General features: G+C 33.3%; 2 protein-coding genes across 2 annotated transcripts; one reads left to right on the top strand and one right to left on the bottom strand.

Annotated features, from left to right (window-relative positions):
- Positions 1 to 2,493: 2,493 nt before the first annotated feature.
- On the top strand, positions 2,494 to 10,358 carry TRIADDRAFT_58607 (uncharacterized protein; the record flags this gene model as incomplete). The annotated part of the gene is made up of 25 exons (XM_002114743.1): positions 2,494 to 2,776; positions 4,550 to 4,623; positions 4,984 to 5,189; positions 5,744 to 5,864; positions 6,135 to 6,207; positions 6,294 to 6,383; positions 6,495 to 6,688; positions 6,981 to 7,055; positions 7,131 to 7,194; positions 7,283 to 7,356; positions 7,449 to 7,522; positions 7,715 to 7,867; positions 7,952 to 8,078; positions 8,210 to 8,304; positions 8,386 to 8,470; positions 8,569 to 8,715; positions 8,814 to 8,885; positions 9,032 to 9,115; positions 9,213 to 9,266; positions 9,404 to 9,484; positions 9,601 to 9,669; positions 9,787 to 9,876; positions 9,995 to 10,119; positions 10,195 to 10,228; positions 10,338 to 10,358. The coding sequence occupies 25 exons, from the start codon at positions 2,494 to 2,496 to the stop codon at positions 10,356 to 10,358; spliced, it is 2,565 nt and encodes an 854-aa protein (XP_002114779.1).
- A 1,279-nt stretch (positions 10,359 to 11,637) lies between these two features.
- TRIADDRAFT_58606 (uncharacterized protein) lies at positions 11,638 to 20,493 on the bottom strand (the record flags this gene model as incomplete). Its single annotated transcript, XM_002114562.1, has 23 exons — positions 11,638 to 11,782; positions 12,017 to 12,055; positions 12,169 to 12,302; positions 12,434 to 12,526; positions 12,678 to 12,746; positions 12,821 to 12,901; positions 13,005 to 13,058; positions 13,411 to 13,500; positions 13,969 to 14,062; positions 14,500 to 14,618; positions 14,714 to 14,837; positions 15,033 to 15,185; positions 15,426 to 15,502; positions 15,826 to 15,902; positions 16,038 to 16,101; positions 16,281 to 16,355; positions 16,433 to 16,635; positions 16,842 to 16,931; positions 17,050 to 17,122; positions 17,295 to 17,415; positions 17,544 to 17,743; positions 17,886 to 17,962; positions 20,262 to 20,493. 23 exons carry the CDS (start codon positions 20,491 to 20,493, stop codon positions 11,638 to 11,640), a joined length of 2,484 nt encoding a protein of 827 aa, XP_002114598.1.
- Positions 20,494 to 20,730: the final 237 nt, after the last annotated feature.

The following is a 20,730-nucleotide window of genomic DNA, read 5'->3' as shown; positions in this document are numbered from 1 at the left end:
TGCACAGGTTAAGCGTCCAAATACAGTACGTGCATAACACATGTTGGCAGAAATTACATTATTTATTGATGATCTGATATGATATCCACCGCCACAGGCTATCGCCAATATGAACAATACCGTAGTTTAGATTAAAAAGTGTATAAGGTAGAGTTGGATGTCTAGCACACCCACTTTGATTTCTTCCGTAACCTATGTTGATAAAATACAAGTATGTAGGCCTAGTCTACCTCTATCTCAGGCATAGTATACCACGAGTAGCTGTCCCCTATGGGTTCAAATTACGTAACTGTCTTTATGCACTATAATGTACAGTACAAGTTGTGTGCAGTTGGATCATAATGTCAATATTTTAGACAATTACTCTTTATTTATTTGTTTCTTGCCACACCCGTGCCTTGCAGTGCCTATCTCGTTGGTAATCCTATTACTAGACTGGATTGCTATGCCTTTCAGCATGCTGTATTGACATTGATTTTTACTGAAGGTTGCGCGCAGCAGGTGTTTTTAAAAGGACTTTTACCTAACCTATTCAATCTATGATGTCATCTATGGGATAGTCCAACTGGGATAATAGGACTGTTCATCTGGATTTTATGGTTGGAAATAGCTATTTCTGAATATGGACATACCAAGGTTATTATTGCTATTTTCTATTTCCAGACGCAAGATTGGTGTCATTTAAGGTGCGTGGATTCATTCTACAGTAATTTATTATCGATGCACGCCATTGCAAGCAAAGCAAGCTTCTACAAACACGATGCATTGGTTTAAATTAGCAGAGCGCCTACTTGGGCAGGAGAGGCAGGCAGACAGGGAGGGAGTAAAATATCTAATTGATAGATGTTCTTCTCGATGGATACTCTATCATATTATATCCCAGTCTTGTATATGGAGGCATCCATTTTTGAATGGAATTTTATAGCACCCGCGCACTGCTAATAAAATAATAATATTAGTTCAAATACCGCCCTAGGCGAAGCAGATGACGTCATGGACTTCATGCTAGCGCTTATTATAATAATGATGATGTTATTATTATTCCATATTTGCTCGCACTATGTCCATTTTTCTCTGCATCTCCTCCTATTCACTCTATCGTTATCATCCTATCAATCAAATCTTTACAAATGAGGAATTGATGGAGATGGTACAGCACTGTATTCAACTCCATTTTTCAGTTGCAAAGTCATGCTGTTGTTTAGGACTGGAGTCATCGTACCCTATTAGAGTCGGTGTCCATGCATCCCTATCGTCGTGGACCAAGTCTGCCCAGTCTACAATAGTTAGCACACTGTGTTCTTGCAATCAGCCAATTTGTATATCATGCCCCCCTCAAAAAAGGATTCAAAAGTTCGAGAAAAGTTTCTATTAGCTTCTCTGACGATCGCTCAAGAATTACGTCATAGTTGATATAGTTCTCTTTACTTTAGACTATGGATACAGCCGGTAGTTGATCAAGTGAATTCAGTGTAGTACAGACAATGGATTGGGGGTTGGGACAGTCCTGTTCAGCATACAGTAGAAAGTGGAGTCGCATGGTACTACTAGAGTACTGTATGTTATCGCGGTATCCAAGTCGATAGAAAGAAAGGCGGAAAGGAAAATCAACTCTGCTGCACTGCACAGTAATTTAATAGCCTAGGCAGCGATGGGGAGATACAATTGGGGCAATGCCATGTAAAAAATTCAGTTTTCACCTAGTGATGATAGACAGAATTGGTAATTCAGTCAGGCAAAGCGAGCTTCCAACACGCTGATCTTTTTTTGGGGGGGGGGTGGACTTTTATACCCCTTGCCCGTTGCACCATGACGTACGGCATGCACGTTGAATTACGGCAGTGACAAACACAGTGTGACTGAAGCAGCGTTACGGTGTCAAGCGTATACGACAATGGAACACAACACAGCTGTCCACTCAGTGTACAGTGTACAGTACATGAAGTGAATTTTACAGTGTACTGTACTGTCCTGTCCAAGACGTCATAGTATAAATTTAGATCGTGTCCACTGTACTGTCACTACAGACCGTCAGACACACTAGCGCTCGTGTTGTCATTGGAATGTAACGACGTAGTAACGAGCGCTATATAACGGCTCAGTCTTCAATCTCGGAATCAACTACGCAAGTGTACACTAGAAGAAGGAAACGAGTGAAAACGTCATTAAGCTAAATTGGGCAAAGTGACAGTGGCGGCCTAAAAACTTGCAAGAAAATTCCTTGTCCTCATTGGATTTTACGGGCCATTTCCCACATTATTGGATATCGTTTCTAGTGAAGAAAAGCTGTGCTAAACGGTAGACGACCGGTAGTGAAAGAAAGTAAAAAGTTTACTAAGAGGAAAAAACATTATTTTGTGTCTTGCTCGACGTTAGACCAACAGAGCCGATAACAAGAGAGAAAGCCAGTCGACGCGTATTCAAGCCTCAATCCAACAGTTATTTTAGTCATTATTATTATTATATTTCTGATTGCCATTGAAATCAAGCGAAATGCAACCATTTTATTTTCATGCCCTGCTAACACTGTCCTTGTTAGCGACATTGAGCTTAGGACAATCGACAGGAGCCACAACTCCTCCAAGTGGCAATAGCATGACAGCCAATACGACTACCATAACCACTTCATCTTCCAGCTCACTCTTTTCCAAGTTACCGACTCAGGATCAAATCGTGACCAATACTGCCACAACTCCATTGGAAACTGGCATGGCTTTTTTTTATAATATCGCTCGTGGATTTATCAATGCCATCCATACTCAAGAATTGCCTTACGGTAAGTACAATATCAATACTGAATATCCATCCCTAATTTCTAGTCATCAACCTAAATGACCAAATGATCATCTTGCAAGCGAGTTCCTTAGTACAATTGCCATTTTCCTCTTCATTTCACAATGACTACAATTACAATCGATTTGATTATTTGATTCAGGACTAGTGAAATGACTGGTTTCATACAGTAGAAATGAATTCATTTTTGAGAGGGCCAAGATCGATCCACTTTGACATCGAAATCATCATTGATTTATCTTTAATGTTGTTGTTATTGACATTGTTGACCTTTCATCCAATTGGATATTACTTTGATCTCAAGAATTAAATAACAAATCTATTTTTTACCAACCAATATAGCAGATTCTGTTGCATTTGTTGGTAAGAGAAGGTTAGCAACTGTACGCGTACATACAGAAGTAAAACTGCAATTGTGATCCCAATGATAAAATCATTTCATTAGTAGATATAAACATACTGATATCCGGCCACCACAATTGACTATACTTAATTACTGTTGGATCAAGTTTTTAATAAGTATACGATATTTGTCCGTCCACTATTGAAAGTAATCTTGGCGCTCTATTGTGATGAATATTTGCTTATTTGACATCAGCAGAAGTTGATTCCTTTCTACACTCCTGTACATTTCCACGTTAATTAGAAATGTTTTCTCCTGATCGACAACATGAATAAAAAAATGTCCTTGTCTAGTGTGCAATATAGCAACCGACTTGATTTCGCCGGCTTTCTATCCATACACTGTCTGACCCAATCCTTTGTCTATGAATTAGTATCAAACTGAATATGAAAGTGTTGAAGCTGGAGGATGTTAACATGTTAACGAGACTTTGTTTATAAATGACGAATTGTGGCTACGTCGGGACAGAAAAGAAAAAAAATTGATGGATAATAAAGTTAAAGTGATGTCTGTCCCCGATCGGGATGATAATAATAATGAATGTTATTCTTTATCAATCTTCATACTGGACATCTAAAATCCTTTTCTATACTCTCAAAAAAATTTAATTTTGAAGGTAGAAAATTGAAATTCAATATTGATTGCTTTTGAAGACAAATTATCTTCGCGCAGGGAATCATGTGTCGCTTAAATGTGATGTTAGGCTACGCCAAGTTGCTGTGAAATGTACATGGAGCATGGTGGCATTCATAAATTGGTTTAATTTTAAAATTTCTATTCCGATATAGAATGCTGACATAACCCCCCCCCGTATCATCTTACAGTACTGCCCAGAATGTCAAGAGTCAGTTAGAAGTATTCATTACTTTACCCTAGCATTGGCAGGAGCAGATGAAAAGCATGATGACAATATTTGGTAGATCTGTTAACCTATCTAACTCTTTACATATATTAATTTAGCAAACAGTTTTGAAGATAACTACAGCTAGGACCTTAGCAAGCCCTAATAAAGCTAATAAAATGATAGTATTGTAATATTCTACAGTAATCATGTCCATCCGCATTGAGTACAACACAAAGTTTGGGCTATAGAATGAAATATCAAACGACAAACGACACATTGATTATCCGGTGTTAAGTGGAGACGATTATTATTTTTAGAGCATTCGCCGTGATATTATTATAATAGTGAAAAACAACAATGTCTTTTTCTGTTAATACTAACCAAATTATTCCTGGTATGCTTGCGGTATATCTATATACCACGATATTTTAAAGATCAATAATCATGCAATGTACATTACTTCTACTACTGTATAATAATGCTGTCTTGCTTACTTTATTAATACCTAGGTGTCCTCCGTGAATTGATTAAAGCACGGACAACTTCACAACTTCAGGCTGTTTGGGATTTGAATTACGAGAAGGTAAGGGCACAATTGAAATCAGCCAACGCGGGTCATGTAGTACAGTACATGGATCTATTGAACGATTGAAAAACCATATTTTGTTTAATTGATTTAAAATTTAATCAAGTACTACTTGAAAAAGTGACTCTTTCTATATAATATCAGTCTCTTACTGACTTGTACTCGTACTATTGGTAATATTAGAAAATCACAGTTTTTTCACCAATAAATTTATCGACATAATGAAAAATTATCTAATCGGTTATTACAATTAATTTTTTTGTACAGTTAGTACTGTATACTCAAACGTTTTCTAGGCTGTTTCATATTTTGAAATTAATCAACCTTGTTTTAACAAAAAAATGACCATTATAACAGATTATCCATTACGAGCTTGTTTTCGCAATTCTTGGTGGTATCGGTATTGTTGCTGCTTTTACATTCGTTATAGTTGGTATCACTTTTTGTACACTACGCTGTTGTGGAATGTGTGGTAGCGAAATGATGCAAGCCAGAGGAAAGAATTTTAGATGCAAAGGAATCTGTTATGGCATATTTTTAGTAATATTTTCCCTCCTAGCAATGTAAGTTCATATTAATTATAAGTTTACGGTATAACGTACAGTACAGTACTTATATTTAGTGACCTATCTTGTTATGGGCTAGTTTATTTGCCTGCACTCTTCTCTTTTAAATGATGTACAGTACAGTCTAAGTGCTATGCTAACGCATTGCACAGTATTCTATCCATTGCAATGTTAATTTAATGTTGATTTTTGTCCGTTGGAAATAATCATCTGTGAGAGTAATAGGTTAATCCCAGCTGATACTGTATTCAAATACTGTATTATACTGTAGCTTTAGCAATTTTCTTGTTTGCTATTATCATTTACCACTCGTAAATTAACTTATTAATCATGCATTTTATCAAAACAGTAATAAATGATTATGTCAATATTTTCAATAATTATAATCGATGTTAAAAGTGTTTTGAGTTAATTTAGACCTGCTTATAGCTTTCTCTCGTTACTTAATAGACTATAAAAAATAATTTTTTAATTTAATTTCGTACATTATGACGATATCGCCTAGATTTTCTATAATGAATGTATATTATGCATTTTGTCTACTCTTTTAGCGGTGGAGCTATTACCTGCTTTCTGAGTTCCGCTCAATTAGCGGAAACTGTACAGAAAGTTGACGTAACCCTCCGAAATGGTTTGGTGGATGTTACTAACTATCAAACTGTTACATCAAATGTAAGCTGTCTGAATATTTCGTGATTTAAGAAAAAAATTTTGAATAGATAAAATCAACTTTAAAATAAATTAGCTACAGTGTATTATACATACATACATGTACAAGTACAAGGTTGAAATTACATGACGTATTAATTAACCCTAATTCACCATCCATCGTATCGACTTCTTCCAATTATAAGTACATCTTACGGCTACTACTGGTGATTAATTCTATTTCATCGGTGGCCGTTTAAAGTAACCGAGAAAATACCTATTTAATTTTTCTAGCAATTCACAATTTTATTGGACAATGATTTCAACATTACCATGAGCAGAGTTAGAAGATATATCAGCGACAGCGGTAATTGACTTAAAAAAAATTATTTTTTAAATGTTGTTCATTAATAACTAATTCATGTATATATAATTTGATAACTATCACCACAGGTATTGAGACTACGGTTGGTATTCCCTTAAAAGGAATGATTCAGAATAGAACAGATCCAGTAGTTCAAATTTTAACACAACTATCAAGTGGTATTTTGAAATTATTAACGCTAATAATTATACTAATCCTCTTATATAGTTGCTATAAGCTATTTTAAAAGTGCTACAAATTAATTTATGATTAATTTATATTCATTGTAGATAATATTGCGGCCAATATGACTTTGCAGAAAATTAATTCACAATTATCTCAACTCGAAGCTAATATGACTGAATTGAACATTACGATAAACGCTATTAAGGCAAACCTTACTCGACTTGAAACAGCCTGTTCGTGCAGCAGTTCCGTTCAATTTAACATTTCGAGTTTATTTGTAATCTTTGATGCTTCGAAGGTAAAAATCATGACATTAAGAAGCTTAGGTGTAAAACTGTATTTTTTGTATTCTTGCAATATCAATTATCGTTTATTTTACTATTTAATTACTACGACGTCAATTGAATTGTTTTATTAAATTTTAAACTTTATGATAAAGATGGATTATTTTGTGCTTTATTTTATTAGTATTGGAGCTAATCCTATTCATATATATATAATCCATTAATTAATTATTGTTGTTAGGATTGACGGATCATTTTTATTTGATTTTGCAAACTAATATTTGAAATAAATTTAATTATGGATAGATGCCAAGCTTACAGCCCGTATCTGATGTAATCAAGAATGTATCTGATCGGCAGCCGTTAAAGATTAGTGGAGAGGTATTTAAAAAATTTTACTTTTTTATGTCATTCCTATTGCTTAATAATAAAGTGAATATCTTTTTTATTTACTAGATCAATAATCGTACTGCAAAGATTCCAAAACAAGTCGTAAATGAAACGAAGAGTGCTAGGCAAAGTATGATATGCTTGAAAATAATTTATCTATTAATTGTTTATTGTCAATTCAACATTAATAATGTATATATACTATTTTATGGCTACAGAAATCTCCACTCAGTTAACGAGTTTGGACACTATTCGAAGATCTGCTTTATCCTATATATCTTTCATTAGAAACGTAAGATAATACGATTTTGTACGTGTGTTCATATATTAGCAGTTTTATTAGTCTATTTCTTACTATCAATATTCTGATTCCTATGGGAATAGTTCAATATAACGAGTTACGTGAATCCAGCGATCAATGCACTTCAGAAAGAGAAAAAGGAGTATGATGTATACGTGTAAGTGCCTAAAACATCTGATTATCCAATAAATTTTATCTTGAATCATTGTTTAAGGAAATATTAAGACAAAGGTTAACTAAATTCTTATACCGCTTAACCGTGTCTGTAGTACAGTACTCCCGATTGATTTGTATTTTAATTAAATACCGACAATTTATGCATATCACAATTATTGTGTTGACTCCACAGGGTAGCTGGATATATGGTTTACAGCGGTATCCTTATGCTATTCCCTGGTTTGATTATCCTTGGATTATTCTTTGGAATACTTGGACGTAAGGCCGATGCTGCACCGACTGAACGCGGTTTAATGTCAAATGCTGGCGGCATCTTCTTAATGGCGTAAGTTGTTAATATATTTATCCAGCAAATAATTTTTATTTTTACATTAGTTTCAATTAAGAATTTATCATTCTCATGTTACAGGAGCGTTGGGCTAATGTTTATATTCGCATTCTTTTACCTGTTCATTAACGCATCTTTCTTCATGATTGGTGGTAATATGCAGCGGGCTGCTTGCCACCCAATCAAGAATGGTAGTATCTACAGACAGGTTCGATTCTGCTTGCCATTGAATCATTTACTAGCTAGTTATAGCACATAGGATAATACTACAGTGTTTTATTCATGCCTTTATCACCATATACATGCTATCACTAACTAGTTTTTTGCTATAAATTACAGGTAATTGATAATGAAACTGTTTGGGGTGGCTATCCCATCGCTGGATTTTTATTACAAAACGATACTATTCCTCTGACCGCTACCAGAATCCTGAAGTATGCCTTTTAATCTGATTATAATTAACTTTATTTTTATATATATCTGATTTCTTTTTTCTTATCGTTGCAAATTAACAGTGAATGCCAAAAGGATAACTCGCTATATTCAACATTTCTTTTAGCCTATCGCTTTAACATTACCAAAGAATTAGATATTCAAAGGGTAAAATTTTAGAATTTTAAAGATAACTTACATAACGGATAGATACTTTTCAGGTAGTTTAATTTATTGTCGTAAATTTTTTAAAATCTTTTTTACAGCTCCTTCCGAATATAACTGCTGAAGTGGACAAAATAGTCATTCCAACGCCTAATATAACACTTCTGAGTAGTCAGAATAATCGAACTCTGCAAGAGAGTCTGAATAATAATGCTACTAAAATTAATACTACTGAAATTGACGCTATAGTAAGCTTTAAATGTTATTTGTTTGGGAAACTTCAACGTAATTAAAGTCAACGATTTTGTGACCTCATTGTTTCGGCTTCTTTTTTTGCTATTTGTAGCTGTCGATAAGAACTACTTCGATCAATTTAGTGGATTACGCTAATAGACTAGAAGCTGATACAAATTCCACCGTAAGTTTAGTAGTTAGCTTGCTATTGTATCAGAATAATAGCTCTACTGCTTGTATATTGGCAGTTAACCGTATACAATGTTTACAAAATAAGGATGGTTAGCTTACATAATTGATTAAAATTGTTGTGCTGGTACTTTTATTCAGAGCGTTGCTAATGATGTTCGACAAGTTGCACAAGAACTTCGTATCTTAAATTCCGGGAAGGTTGCTGCCATTAATCAATTGAAGGTACTAAATTATGATACGAGTATTATAGTTGTGTACAGTCTAGCTTATCTATATATTTTCGCCTAAGTCTTTTAATTACTTTATTGATCATAATTAGACTTCATTACAAACAAATATCAACAAACTAGAAACAGAAATTATGGCTCTAAGGGTTAGTATTGTATTAAGCAAAATTTCTTGCAACAATTAAATAGATATTATATTATAGATTCAAGCGTAATGATGACAAAACTTCGTAGAGTAAATACTGCCTTGTTTTAAAGTTTGATTACATTCATCTATATATAGAGTGATATAAGGGTATTATTAGATCGAGCTAAAGTTGCCGATAATTACATAAAAGCCAGCTTTCATACGGATGCTAAGAACGTAAGTACAGTATAACACATTTAAATCACAATGATTGGTTGCAGTATATCGTAATTAGTGTTGAATATCTTACATTTATTTACCAAATTTATGCTATCCAATTTTGAAATATTTAGCTTGTAAAAACTATCGCAACCCAAATCGGTAACGAAGCCAAAGAATATGCTAACTATGTTAAAAACAAGGTAGTTATTTTAGGATCAGTATTATTTTTAACATAAATAAATTAATAGGTATGCACTTTGTTAATTTTGATTTATTATAATTGTTAGAAGTGATACTATTTTATTTCTATCGTGTAGATTTCGAACGACGTAGGCAAATGCTTTGTTCTACGTAATGTGTACGACAATGCAGTAAACGTCGTCTGTGATTTCTTGCAAGATGCAATAGTATGTGATTTTTGGAAATGGTTCAATCAATTAATCCGATTTGCTTACGATATGTTAAATTTTATTTTGTTGTAACATTATTGGTACATGTCACATAAAATTTATATCTCAATTGTAGAACGGTGTATGGTGTGCTGTGGGAATATGCGCCATTTGTTTCATACCAAATATTATATTTGGAGTAAAGCTGGCGAAATATTATAGACGTATGGAAAAAGAGCATCCCTATGACAAAAACGCTATGTAAGTGAGATTATAGTAGTCAAATCAAAGTAGTAGTAAACCCGAGAATAAACTTTTCCTTCATATTTTTCATAGGGATGCATATTATGATACTGGTTATATGCACGCGGTAAGTCATAGAATTCACAATAAAAATTAAAAATTTTGTAAATTGTCTGATCACTTAAGGTCTTTTTTCTACAATTTTGCATTTATTGGTTGCATGCTTTTAATTACAGGAAAAGCCTAAAATGGTATAATTACCTAAATACCACTACTCACAAGTTGTAGATGATTGAAATTTTTGTAAGCGTTAATTGGATAAAACTCTTTATGCTTTAAAATTGCATACTACAGAACGTAATAAAGAATTTGTATGTTCGACTAAATAATAATGTGCCGAGGATATCTTGAGCATTTGTACAAGGGTTAAACCTATTGTAGTGGAATTATTAGATGGGTACTTCGAAATGTGTTACGATTTTGCAGGTTTGCTAGATGAACCTGTATATTTATAATATTTGTCGAAGGTTACTGCCTATTTGATGTATGAGATATGTAACTAGAAAGCAATATTCTCTGAATGATAACATTATGCTAGGATTAATCATGAATATGTAATTCTTTTAATGTAAGGTCATCAAACATAGTACGACCGTATTTTCAGCCATGCCACGTAGAAGTTACAATTCATTTTACGTGCGTTAGTAATTAATTTTATTCTATTCATTTTGGTGTGCTATTCCTCTGAATATGTAATCGACAATTCTTGTTTTACTCTGCATGATAGGTTATGAATGACGGCATTGATAATTCTAATTAGTAATAATCATAACACGTATTGGTCTTTATAGTAAATAAATGTTCTTTTATTCACTCATACAGAACGAATAAAGTGACTCTAATACCGTATTACGGTACTCCTTTAAAAATTACGATTATTTATGGATACGACTATATTTTACTTCTGACATGTTAACATTGCATTCAGCATTATGATTTGAATGACTTTAATAATTTTGAAGATGCTGAAACTTTTTTAAGCAACAATATAATGATATTCAGTACAGTTTTGGTACAAGATAAGTTTAGCATTAGTTATGCTTTGTTACTAAATTACAAAGACTTTGGTAGGAATTTCCTCTATGTTTACAATAAAATATTAACTATCTTGGCGCGTATTACGCCAATAACTTAGGATAGAATTATGTTCTACAGGTAATGCAAGGATGCAGATGATATCAACAAGAAATACAATGACAATTAATGGTTAACGATGATAGGAAATTAGTGGATGATAGTCTTACGATTGGCGTCGGATAACATAAGTGAAATTTGACATTTATGCCGATATGATACTATGCCAACGGCAAACTATTGCTCTATCTAAAGTAATTTTATCTATGTATCCATTTTATGATATAATATTTAATTAGAAAAAGAAATTTTTAAAGACTAAAGGAAGAGTCATATCTTACAGACCCATTGTTGATGTGTAGTTTACATCATTGGTAAAGCTCTAGATGATTAAGTAATCATTTAGTAAGCGATAGGAACTTTGTGACCAGAACTTCGTTTCATTGGCGGGCGTGGTGGACCACGATGACCGTTAGCTTTGTATCCAGGCGGTGGTGGGACTTTTTCAGCAACGGGTCCTGAGGGTCCAACCTTATTGCCTTTATAGCTAATCAATCATAGAGATATTTAATCGTTGTTATACATTAATTTAAAATTTTTTAATCTGAGCATAACGTAGTTGAAAGATGCTCAGTTTTAATAAGTAAATAATAAACTATCCATATATGGATAATTTATAATTAATACTATAGATAATAAAGCTTCTAATTTTAGTCTTATTTATAATTAAATGATGAGTGTATTTATTGCATTAATTAATATATGGGGGAAAATATCTTACTTTTTGAGTTGAACGTTATCCTTGTTAGGGCTATTTTCGCTATTAATAAAAATAAAGGTTTCCATAAGTTTATCTAAAGTTATGACTAAAGTGATCTGATATAGAACAACAAATGTAATGATTCCAATTATAGTTATTTTTGTGAAACTTACAACATTTGTTTTGCATTTTTGGAAGTGAAAAATTCTGTCTTCATCCTTCTGAAGTATTTCGCCAATTTAATAGATAAGATACAGTTGGGTATAAAACATCCAACGCACATGCATAGAGCGAACCAGAAACCACTCTATAACCGATAATTAATTGCGATTAATTAAAATTTAATAAGTTATACGGGTAGTTATAATAAGACAAGAGATTTAGACTCGGCCTCATTTTGTTAATATAGAATACTATAGGACAATAACTATGACTTACCAGACCATCAATACCGTAACCACAAGCTGCTTTCAAAGCCAAAGATGCGTAAGCGTTGTAGACTGGTTGACATCGTCCAACACTATTTTTCATCTGTTGATACAAAATGTACAAAGTACTGATTTAGTAACTTGTTTTAATAGAGCTAGTTAGTAGTTAAGTAAACTAGTTTATTTTTCTGAAGAACCATTGCCAATAATATAGTAACTGAAGTATCATAGTAAACGGCTATTTTCTTGCTTACCTCACTGCTTAAATGAGACGAATACTGTCTAACGTAGCCAAAAAGCTTGTTCTTGAAAGTATTAATCACCTACGGTAACCGGTAAGTAGAGCGTTATTCCAAGAACTACGAAAGTTACATAGGTATGAAATGTTTGTACTTACTCCAGCGACTGTATTAGGCAAAGTATTAGCGACATAGCTATTCCAGTTAATAACAGCATCTTTGACACTGGTAATTTGAGTCTGGAAGATGTTTATTATTATTAATTAATAGTTAATATCAGCTACTATTAGGAGCAAAATTTTTATGGCACTACAATAGATGCATCATTGTAACGTGACTTACCGATAATTTAGCTTTATTTGTTACCAATAATTGAAGAGAGGTATTCATGGCAGTCTACAATAGTTGTGTGATATATATATAACTGTACTATTATTATTTGTTATAATCCGTATTTTAGTTAATTTCGATTTTACAATAATTACCAAATTGGAATTGATCGGTTCAATGATGGTATTAGGTATGGTAGTGTTGAGTTGAATCGCAACTGAATCTAGTTTAGTTGCAACAGAAGCTGCCGTCTATTTTTAATTATTAGAAAAGAAGCACTTCAATTAAAGCATAATTCTATATGTTAGTATTAAAGATGAATTTTATACTAATGGTTACTGATCGCTGAAGGATTGTTCTTAAACTACCATACAAGTGTATACTTGTATCAGATTCTTGATCAAAATAAAGAACTTACAGGATGAGGAACTTGCCGAATTTGTTCGGCTTTTGCAGTCAGGGTATCCGCATAGTCTGATATGTTGAATGTTACTTTTGCTTTATTGATCTAGTAATGGGATAAAATTAGAAAATAGTTAAAACAGGGTTTTAAGATTTTCTAATTTTGCATTTTTTTACTGTTCTATAATAACTTCTAGGACAATACTATATTATTCACAGACAGAATTACTATATTTTAAAGTTAGATCGAGGGAATAATATCAATTCGGTATTTTGTTATTACCAAGCTATCATAATTGGATATGCTGATTGCGTCAATTTGCGATTTTAGAGTGTCCAAATTATTCAATGTCGAGTTATCAGCAACATTTAATTTTGAATAGTCGATGGTAATAGAATTAAGCTGAGTTTCAGCGCTATTCAGGGTCTGTTGCATAAGAAAATAGTAACATAAGTTGAACAGCAAAAAGGAAATATATAACAGGGGAAGAAAATAAATTTAAGGCAATAAAAGAAATTGCAAAATGTTAAAAAGTTATTTTACTTTCAGTAAAATTTCCTATTCAGCACTTACGGTATTAACCAAACCACCTTCAACAATATTGGCAATATTAGCACTTTTGGATAAATTTAGAGCAGTGTACAATGCTCTGTTCTGCTGGCATGCACTGTAGAAGGTATAAAATGATATAGCGCGTTACTTATCGATGATTAATTTAATAATGGAGCGAAATTAGGTAGCAAAACTTGAAAAGTAAATATCTTTACGAGATGTGGCTAGCTAGCTATGAAGTTCCACTAATGTTTTTAAGTAGTTAGACTGAATACTTGAAGAAGTGCGTGTATACATATGAGGTATACATCACGGATGTTGTAGTGATTTTATAAGTGAGTAAATTGAATATGGATCATCGCTACTCATGCATGTATCAAATTATATATTTATCGTTATCCTAATTTGAATTTATTAGAGCGGTATGAGATCATATAGCATTTAACTATCATATTGAAACATAAATGACTTTTGTTCTTACAAAAGGAATATATTAGCGCTTGGAGGTAAATTAATATCGTTAGAATGTAACACGATTAAAAGTGAACTTACGATATAAGTCCTGCAGCGGAGATACCAGAGAATAATTGAGTGGTTGGATTATTAGCATTAGAAGGATTAATTAAGCTTTCTAAAACAGTTTTGCCGCCAGGTAAACGAGCGTCGGCAACCTAATGTAAAAGAAGGAATAGAAATTTTCAATATTGGAGTATTTTAATATTTAGTCATTACTATACTTTATATCATCACGATTAAGAATTCCAACCTGAGAAAAGAATGAATTATCACGAAGACCTTGACAGGCTTTCTCTGTATTAGCTCCAATTGTCAATAAGGTAATGGCAACAAAGCAATACAGGAACGAAAATATGATAATCAAGCCAGCAGCTCTAAAGTTAAAAATTATTGAATTCCATGTCATTCAATGTGCTTTTCATAAACTTGAAGCAAGATTTGTAATACCATGACAAAAATGCTGCTATATAAGTGGTTGAAATCAATTTGCTAACCTACTCTATCTTTATTTTCGCCAGAGTATGTGTAATCATTTTATTTAACTTAAACTGTAATTTTTTATTACTTACGCCATAAGGAGATAGCCAGCGATATTGGATGTAGTTGATCGCTTTATTGAAGGTACATCATCCTTGTAAGATAATCCACCCAAAAGCAATGCCAACATAATCAAACCAGCTTGTAAGATTAAAAGTCCAGCGAACCCATTTAAGCCGTATTCCCTAAGTATTACAGATAAAAATAAAGAATATTAATGGCTAATAAAATTGACATGAAAGTGATCGATGACATAGTTTTATGCTCAAATGTCGTTAATAGTAACAGCTTGATTACTGATCATTTTACTACTTAATTTCAAGTATAATTTCATGCTATTACAAATAAGAATGATCTATTATAAGGTTTGATGACTAAGGATATATGTATAATCAATTTAAATTCAATCCCGAAATTGCACTTACGCGTATTTATAGGCATCGGAATTGGTAATGCCATTCAGAGCATTAGCGATTGGAGTATAAAAAGTGCTAAAATCAATCTGGAATATAATATACCGTACAAAAAAATTAGCTTTGAACTGTATTTTATGGCTGGTAAATCAACAAAAGATATTAAAATATTTCATTCGTTTAAATTCACACTGTACGAGTAAGTACCGTATGGCAAAGTACAGTTACCTATTAATATCTTACAATAATACTTGATATTATAAGTAGCATGAAGTATATAAAAGTACGGTAATTTATCAATGCTTCAGCATGCTAATCTACAGTCATTCGATTTGGAATAATTCAATAGTAAATTATCGGATCACCGATCTATCTCTGTGCTTCATAAAATAAACGCTAACCCTATCCTTACATTTTTAATAGGTTGAGTGATGGTTGCAACTTGAGATCCAGCTTGCGATTGTAGTGTATTAACACTAGTGACAACACCTAAATTGATTCAATATAAAGTGATCAGGTTATAACTTAATTCCTTAGAGAGATAGAGCAGCCTATTTATTGCTATCTAGGAAAAAGTGAGCAACTCTAGTCTTGTCATGATGCAATAAATCAGTTATAACATACTGCTTCGAGTGGCGCTTGTTTGTGTTACCACTGTGTCAGGCAAATTCCTAATTTCACTTTGAGCCTAGCACGGTATAGCATGAAAAAAATGATTGTTTGTATAGGATTGTACAAAATATTTTCCTTCAATATAGGAAAATTTGATAGATAAATTTTTAATGGTATCTTGAAACAAATCGGCAATGATACAAGCTAATAGAAGAGTAAATTATTGCGTTTGGCGCATAAGATATGATTCCGTACCTGTGATGCCATATTTGTTAGGCCAAGATTTCTTACTTTCTGGACTTCTGCGATTTGACTATCGATACTTGGTAACTGAAATCATTTCATTTTATCGATATTCATTCATCTGGAAATCATCATCGATTTACTTTTAATGTTGGTATACGTACCGTTCCATAATCAACATTGACGTTGATTACTGAGGTATCGATGTCACTGCAGGGACTGCCTGGAAGTGTATTGCAATCACTTATGGCCGAATTTAAATCAGTCTTTGCCTTGTTGACTTCATTAGTTAATGAAGTTTGCAATGCTACAAGTTGAGTCCTCCTAGCGTTGATGGCATTGAGTTCGTCAGCGGTATCGTTAACAGCTGCAAATGAAAGTAAGCGCATAAGTTTGTTGGATTATCCTTTAGCGAAATTCAATTTTTTACAGTTGTAGATGAGAGATGATAGAGTTTAAATTATTGCAATTTTTATTACACAATAAAACTGAATACATCAATCGTTCATATTTATCAATCACGGAGTGTCTTGGATACATCATAAACTAGTAAAAATGGAAACATAAACTTACTCTTCGATATATTAGTAACAGTTACGATAGAAGAATCTGCATGAGGTTCCACAGCGACTTGGAGGGGTGCACCTAATTCACTTCTGACGGCTAAATTTGAAATTATAACAGATAAAATCCATATTTAAGGGATACAAAACTGGATATCATTATTATGATGAAAATGGCATTTACTTTCTGATAGGATAATTATTTATTCTATTGGTACCTGCATCTCCTAAGTCAGCTTTGACAAGATCCGCTGTATAGTTTAATTGAGGTCCAGCTAAGGTTTCAATTTGCTATATTGTGGTTATGCGAGCGTATATGCGTCGAATACAAAACAATATATAGAATATGTGTTAATCATTCTTTTACCCTAAGCTAATCATCTATAACTATAAGAAATGGGGATTGGACGAGAAAAGGGTTTATTCACGTAGTTTACTGCTGCAAAAGGTAATTGAGTCTTACCGCGGTAGCTGTGTTTTTCCATCGGTTGAGATCACTTATCGCTTCTTGAGCGACACCATTAACATATGGAACGGTGGCCATGATATGTTTATCAGTGAGAATATTGAGTATTCCTCCGGCCCTAATGGATCACCAAAAGTAATTATACTCAATAAATACTATTTATTATCTTGATCGAGTATAAAGTCATCGGGTTGATGTTATGTCCAGTAAATCCATAAATGTGGATCATTTTGAGCTAATACTTACAAGGCAATAGAAGCAAAAATGGCCAAGAAGATGGTATAGCAGTAGCAATGAGATCTCTTTTTATGGGTTTGAACCATGGCACCACCACATTTACCACACATTCGACAGCAACAAAATATTAATCCAACAATAGGCATAAGAACACCAATTAGGAGTCCGATAGCCACACAAGCGAGTAAACCAACTTCTTTTGAGGTTAACTATGGCAATATTGTTGTTGATTATATTGGAATCCATTTCATTTGGGTAAGGGTTTACAGGTAAGAATAAAGAACAACAAGTTACGCTTAGTTATACAGGAATCAATATTGCCATTGAATTTCATTTGAATCCATGTCTTACCGAATGATAATTTGTCGTCACATAGGTTAAGATGTCATTAGGAGTTTGTAAATTGCTGAGGATACCGACCATGAACGCTAAATAGAAGAGAAAATCATTGAGTGAAGATGTTGGATTGAATACAGAATGCAATTCGACTAAATAATGAATTCAATTGGTTTATGAGCTTAATTTGAAGTAGGTAAATTTAAATGAAATAAGGGTCCTCTTGAAATTTAGTAGAAATTATAGATTCTATCGATAGAATCCATTACGTATAGACTACGGTAGGTTTTGGATGTAGTAAAAGAGAGGAAAACGCTTGCAGAATGGGTAAAGTGTTGTCAAAGGGTTAACTCAATAGGACAGGATGGATTTTTGATGTTTAATTTTTGGCAGTCGATCGGAACTAAATTTTGATTGTTACTATTAAAATTATTTATAGCACTCTAGGGTTTTATCGGTAATATGATATCGTAATAAATCATGGCTCTTGAGTTCGGTCTAGGTTGGTTCACGATTACGGTAAAAGGAAATTCAGATTCATTTGCCTAATAACGTGTCCCTTTCCAGGTTTATGCTTACGAAGCGGATCAAAAAGTCAGCAAAAACTGATCGCACAGGCGTTAATGGACATTGCCGTGGATATTAACTAAGGTAAACTATTGGAACGGACCATTGTTGTCAACTTGGAAAGACAGGCAAGAAAATTTAGGGTATTTAGAGATGCATTTGATGTTAATGAATCTACGTGAAATTGCAGTCTAGCAGAGACAGAAGGAAAGGTGTTCATGAAATACGAACCATTTGGAGTGATATTAACGACAGTAAAGTGTTAGAATAAGCCATTAATATTTACTATCAAGGCTAGCCAAGGAAATCTTTTTCTGTATTGAATGGTGAAATTAATGTCAACGAATCCCACCATAATGAAAGCTAACGGAAAAAGGAGAAACGTTATCCTTTAAATAATCCATTTCTGTAGTGATGGCCAAGAAAGGCTATTCTACATTGAAATGATCAATTTAAGGCTATGGAACACAGGAAGGTAAAGGCTAACGGAAAGAGGAGAAAAGATATCTTGATACGATGGTAAACATCTCCAGTGATATAAACTACGTCCAGTTCTTGCGGTAAATCAGAGTCATTATCTTTAAAAGGTAGCTTAAAAAGTGTTTTTTCTACTTTTAATGATCAAATTAATATTGACGAATATCTACAGAATAGAAGGTTGATGGAAAGAGGATAAAAAATGTTCAAAGTAAGATATTGAACATCTCTCATCATAGTAACGACGGCAATTTATTGCTCTAAGCCATGGTTGTTAACTTTGAAAGGCAGCTTAGAAAGTATATTTCTGCTTTTAAAGGTCCATTTTTTATGTTAACAATAATCTATGGAGGGCATGGAAAGCGAATGGAAGGAGGATAAAATATGCCCAACGTAAGATAATAAACATTTCATATCGTAAGGATGACAATTAATTATTGCTATAGGGCCTAGAGGTATTCGTTGTTAATTTGGAAAGGCAGTTAAGAAAGTATTATTCCACATGGAACGCTTATTTTTATGTTTACAAAAATCCGTGAAATTGATTGCTGATATGGAATAGAACGAGGATAACCCTGCATTCATATTTTGAAGCGAGCTTTACTTTAGTATTTCCCCTTGCAAATTATTTTGAAATTAAAGTGCGTAGTTGATTTTGCAGGAAAGAAAAATTAGAATTGACTATCGCATCTTCATCTCTCTCTTGGTATCTCTAAGTTGAACAGGCGCGACCGATAGACAAGATGAAGACGAGAGAAATGGAGAGATATCCCGGAATATTATTTATTTAAAGTGCCGTCGTTGTCGATCAAAAGGATAAAAACTTTCGTTCACGACACTATTTTGGTTATGGATAGGGTTTTAAAAATGAAATTGACTATCGCATCTTTATTTCTCTTGATACTTCTGAGTTTAACGGGTATGAAGGATAGTCAACGTGAAGAGGAGAGAAATAGAGAGATGCCCCGCATTATTATTTAAAGTGCCGTTGTTGTCAATTAAAAGATGAAAGTTTTGGTTAATTACACTATCCTCTTGATTAACGGGAATAGGAGGATAGGAAAAAGAATGAAAAAAATACATTATAAAGTAGATGGTTATACTTAAACTGTTCTACTGTAGTGGAACAGTTAGTCAGTTAGTCACTGTAGAAATAACGGTCCATATCTGATCTTCTTGACCGAATTGATGAAGGTTTACAAACACGAGAAGGGTAAAGGATTGACGGAAATTGTCGGAAATGAAATTGTTGGGTAAATATACTGTAGACAGCAAGTGGTGTCCAAATCGATCACGGATCAGCGATGGAAATAGGCAAAGTCACTTTTTTTAGCATTAAGTACTTACTATAGGGTAGATGACCAGGAATGAGGGCATTGGTAAAGCCTTTTGCCATAGCATATAAGGTGGCTAAATTGGATTCTGGTACATAATCATTGGGATTGGATTGAGTAGTCCCAATGGTTGGTAGTTGGCTAAAAGTAATGACGCCATTATTGACGGTTGTCGTATTTTGTCCGTATACCGTGTGGATAGCCAAAACCAAGAAGGTTAAAATGCCGACTTGAAATTTGGACATGATTGAAGTGATATTAACTATGTTAAGTAACTTTCTCCAAGATATAAATGGTTAATAATAATGGCGAAATAGATTAGTTAGTTAAAATTGAAGTCTTCTTCTGCAGTGGTAGTCAGTAATGCCAATCAAGAGAAGAAGAGAGGGATGCAATGGTTAATAAGCATCAAATGGGATATCTAAGAGAAAAAAATGATGGCAAATTTTTTTCCTCTTGTCGTGGTAGAATAGAGTCAATTT

Source organism: Trichoplax adhaerens, genomic scaffold (genome assembly GCF_000150275.1).
Source record: "Trichoplax adhaerens TRIADscaffold_8 genomic scaffold, whole genome shotgun sequence".
In the NCBI taxonomy this organism is placed as follows: domain Eukaryota; kingdom Metazoa; phylum Placozoa; class Uniplacotomia; order Trichoplacea; family Trichoplacidae; genus Trichoplax; species Trichoplax adhaerens.
The sequence above is the reverse complement of the archived record's forward strand: the minus strand, read 5'-3'. Positions and strand labels throughout refer to the sequence as shown.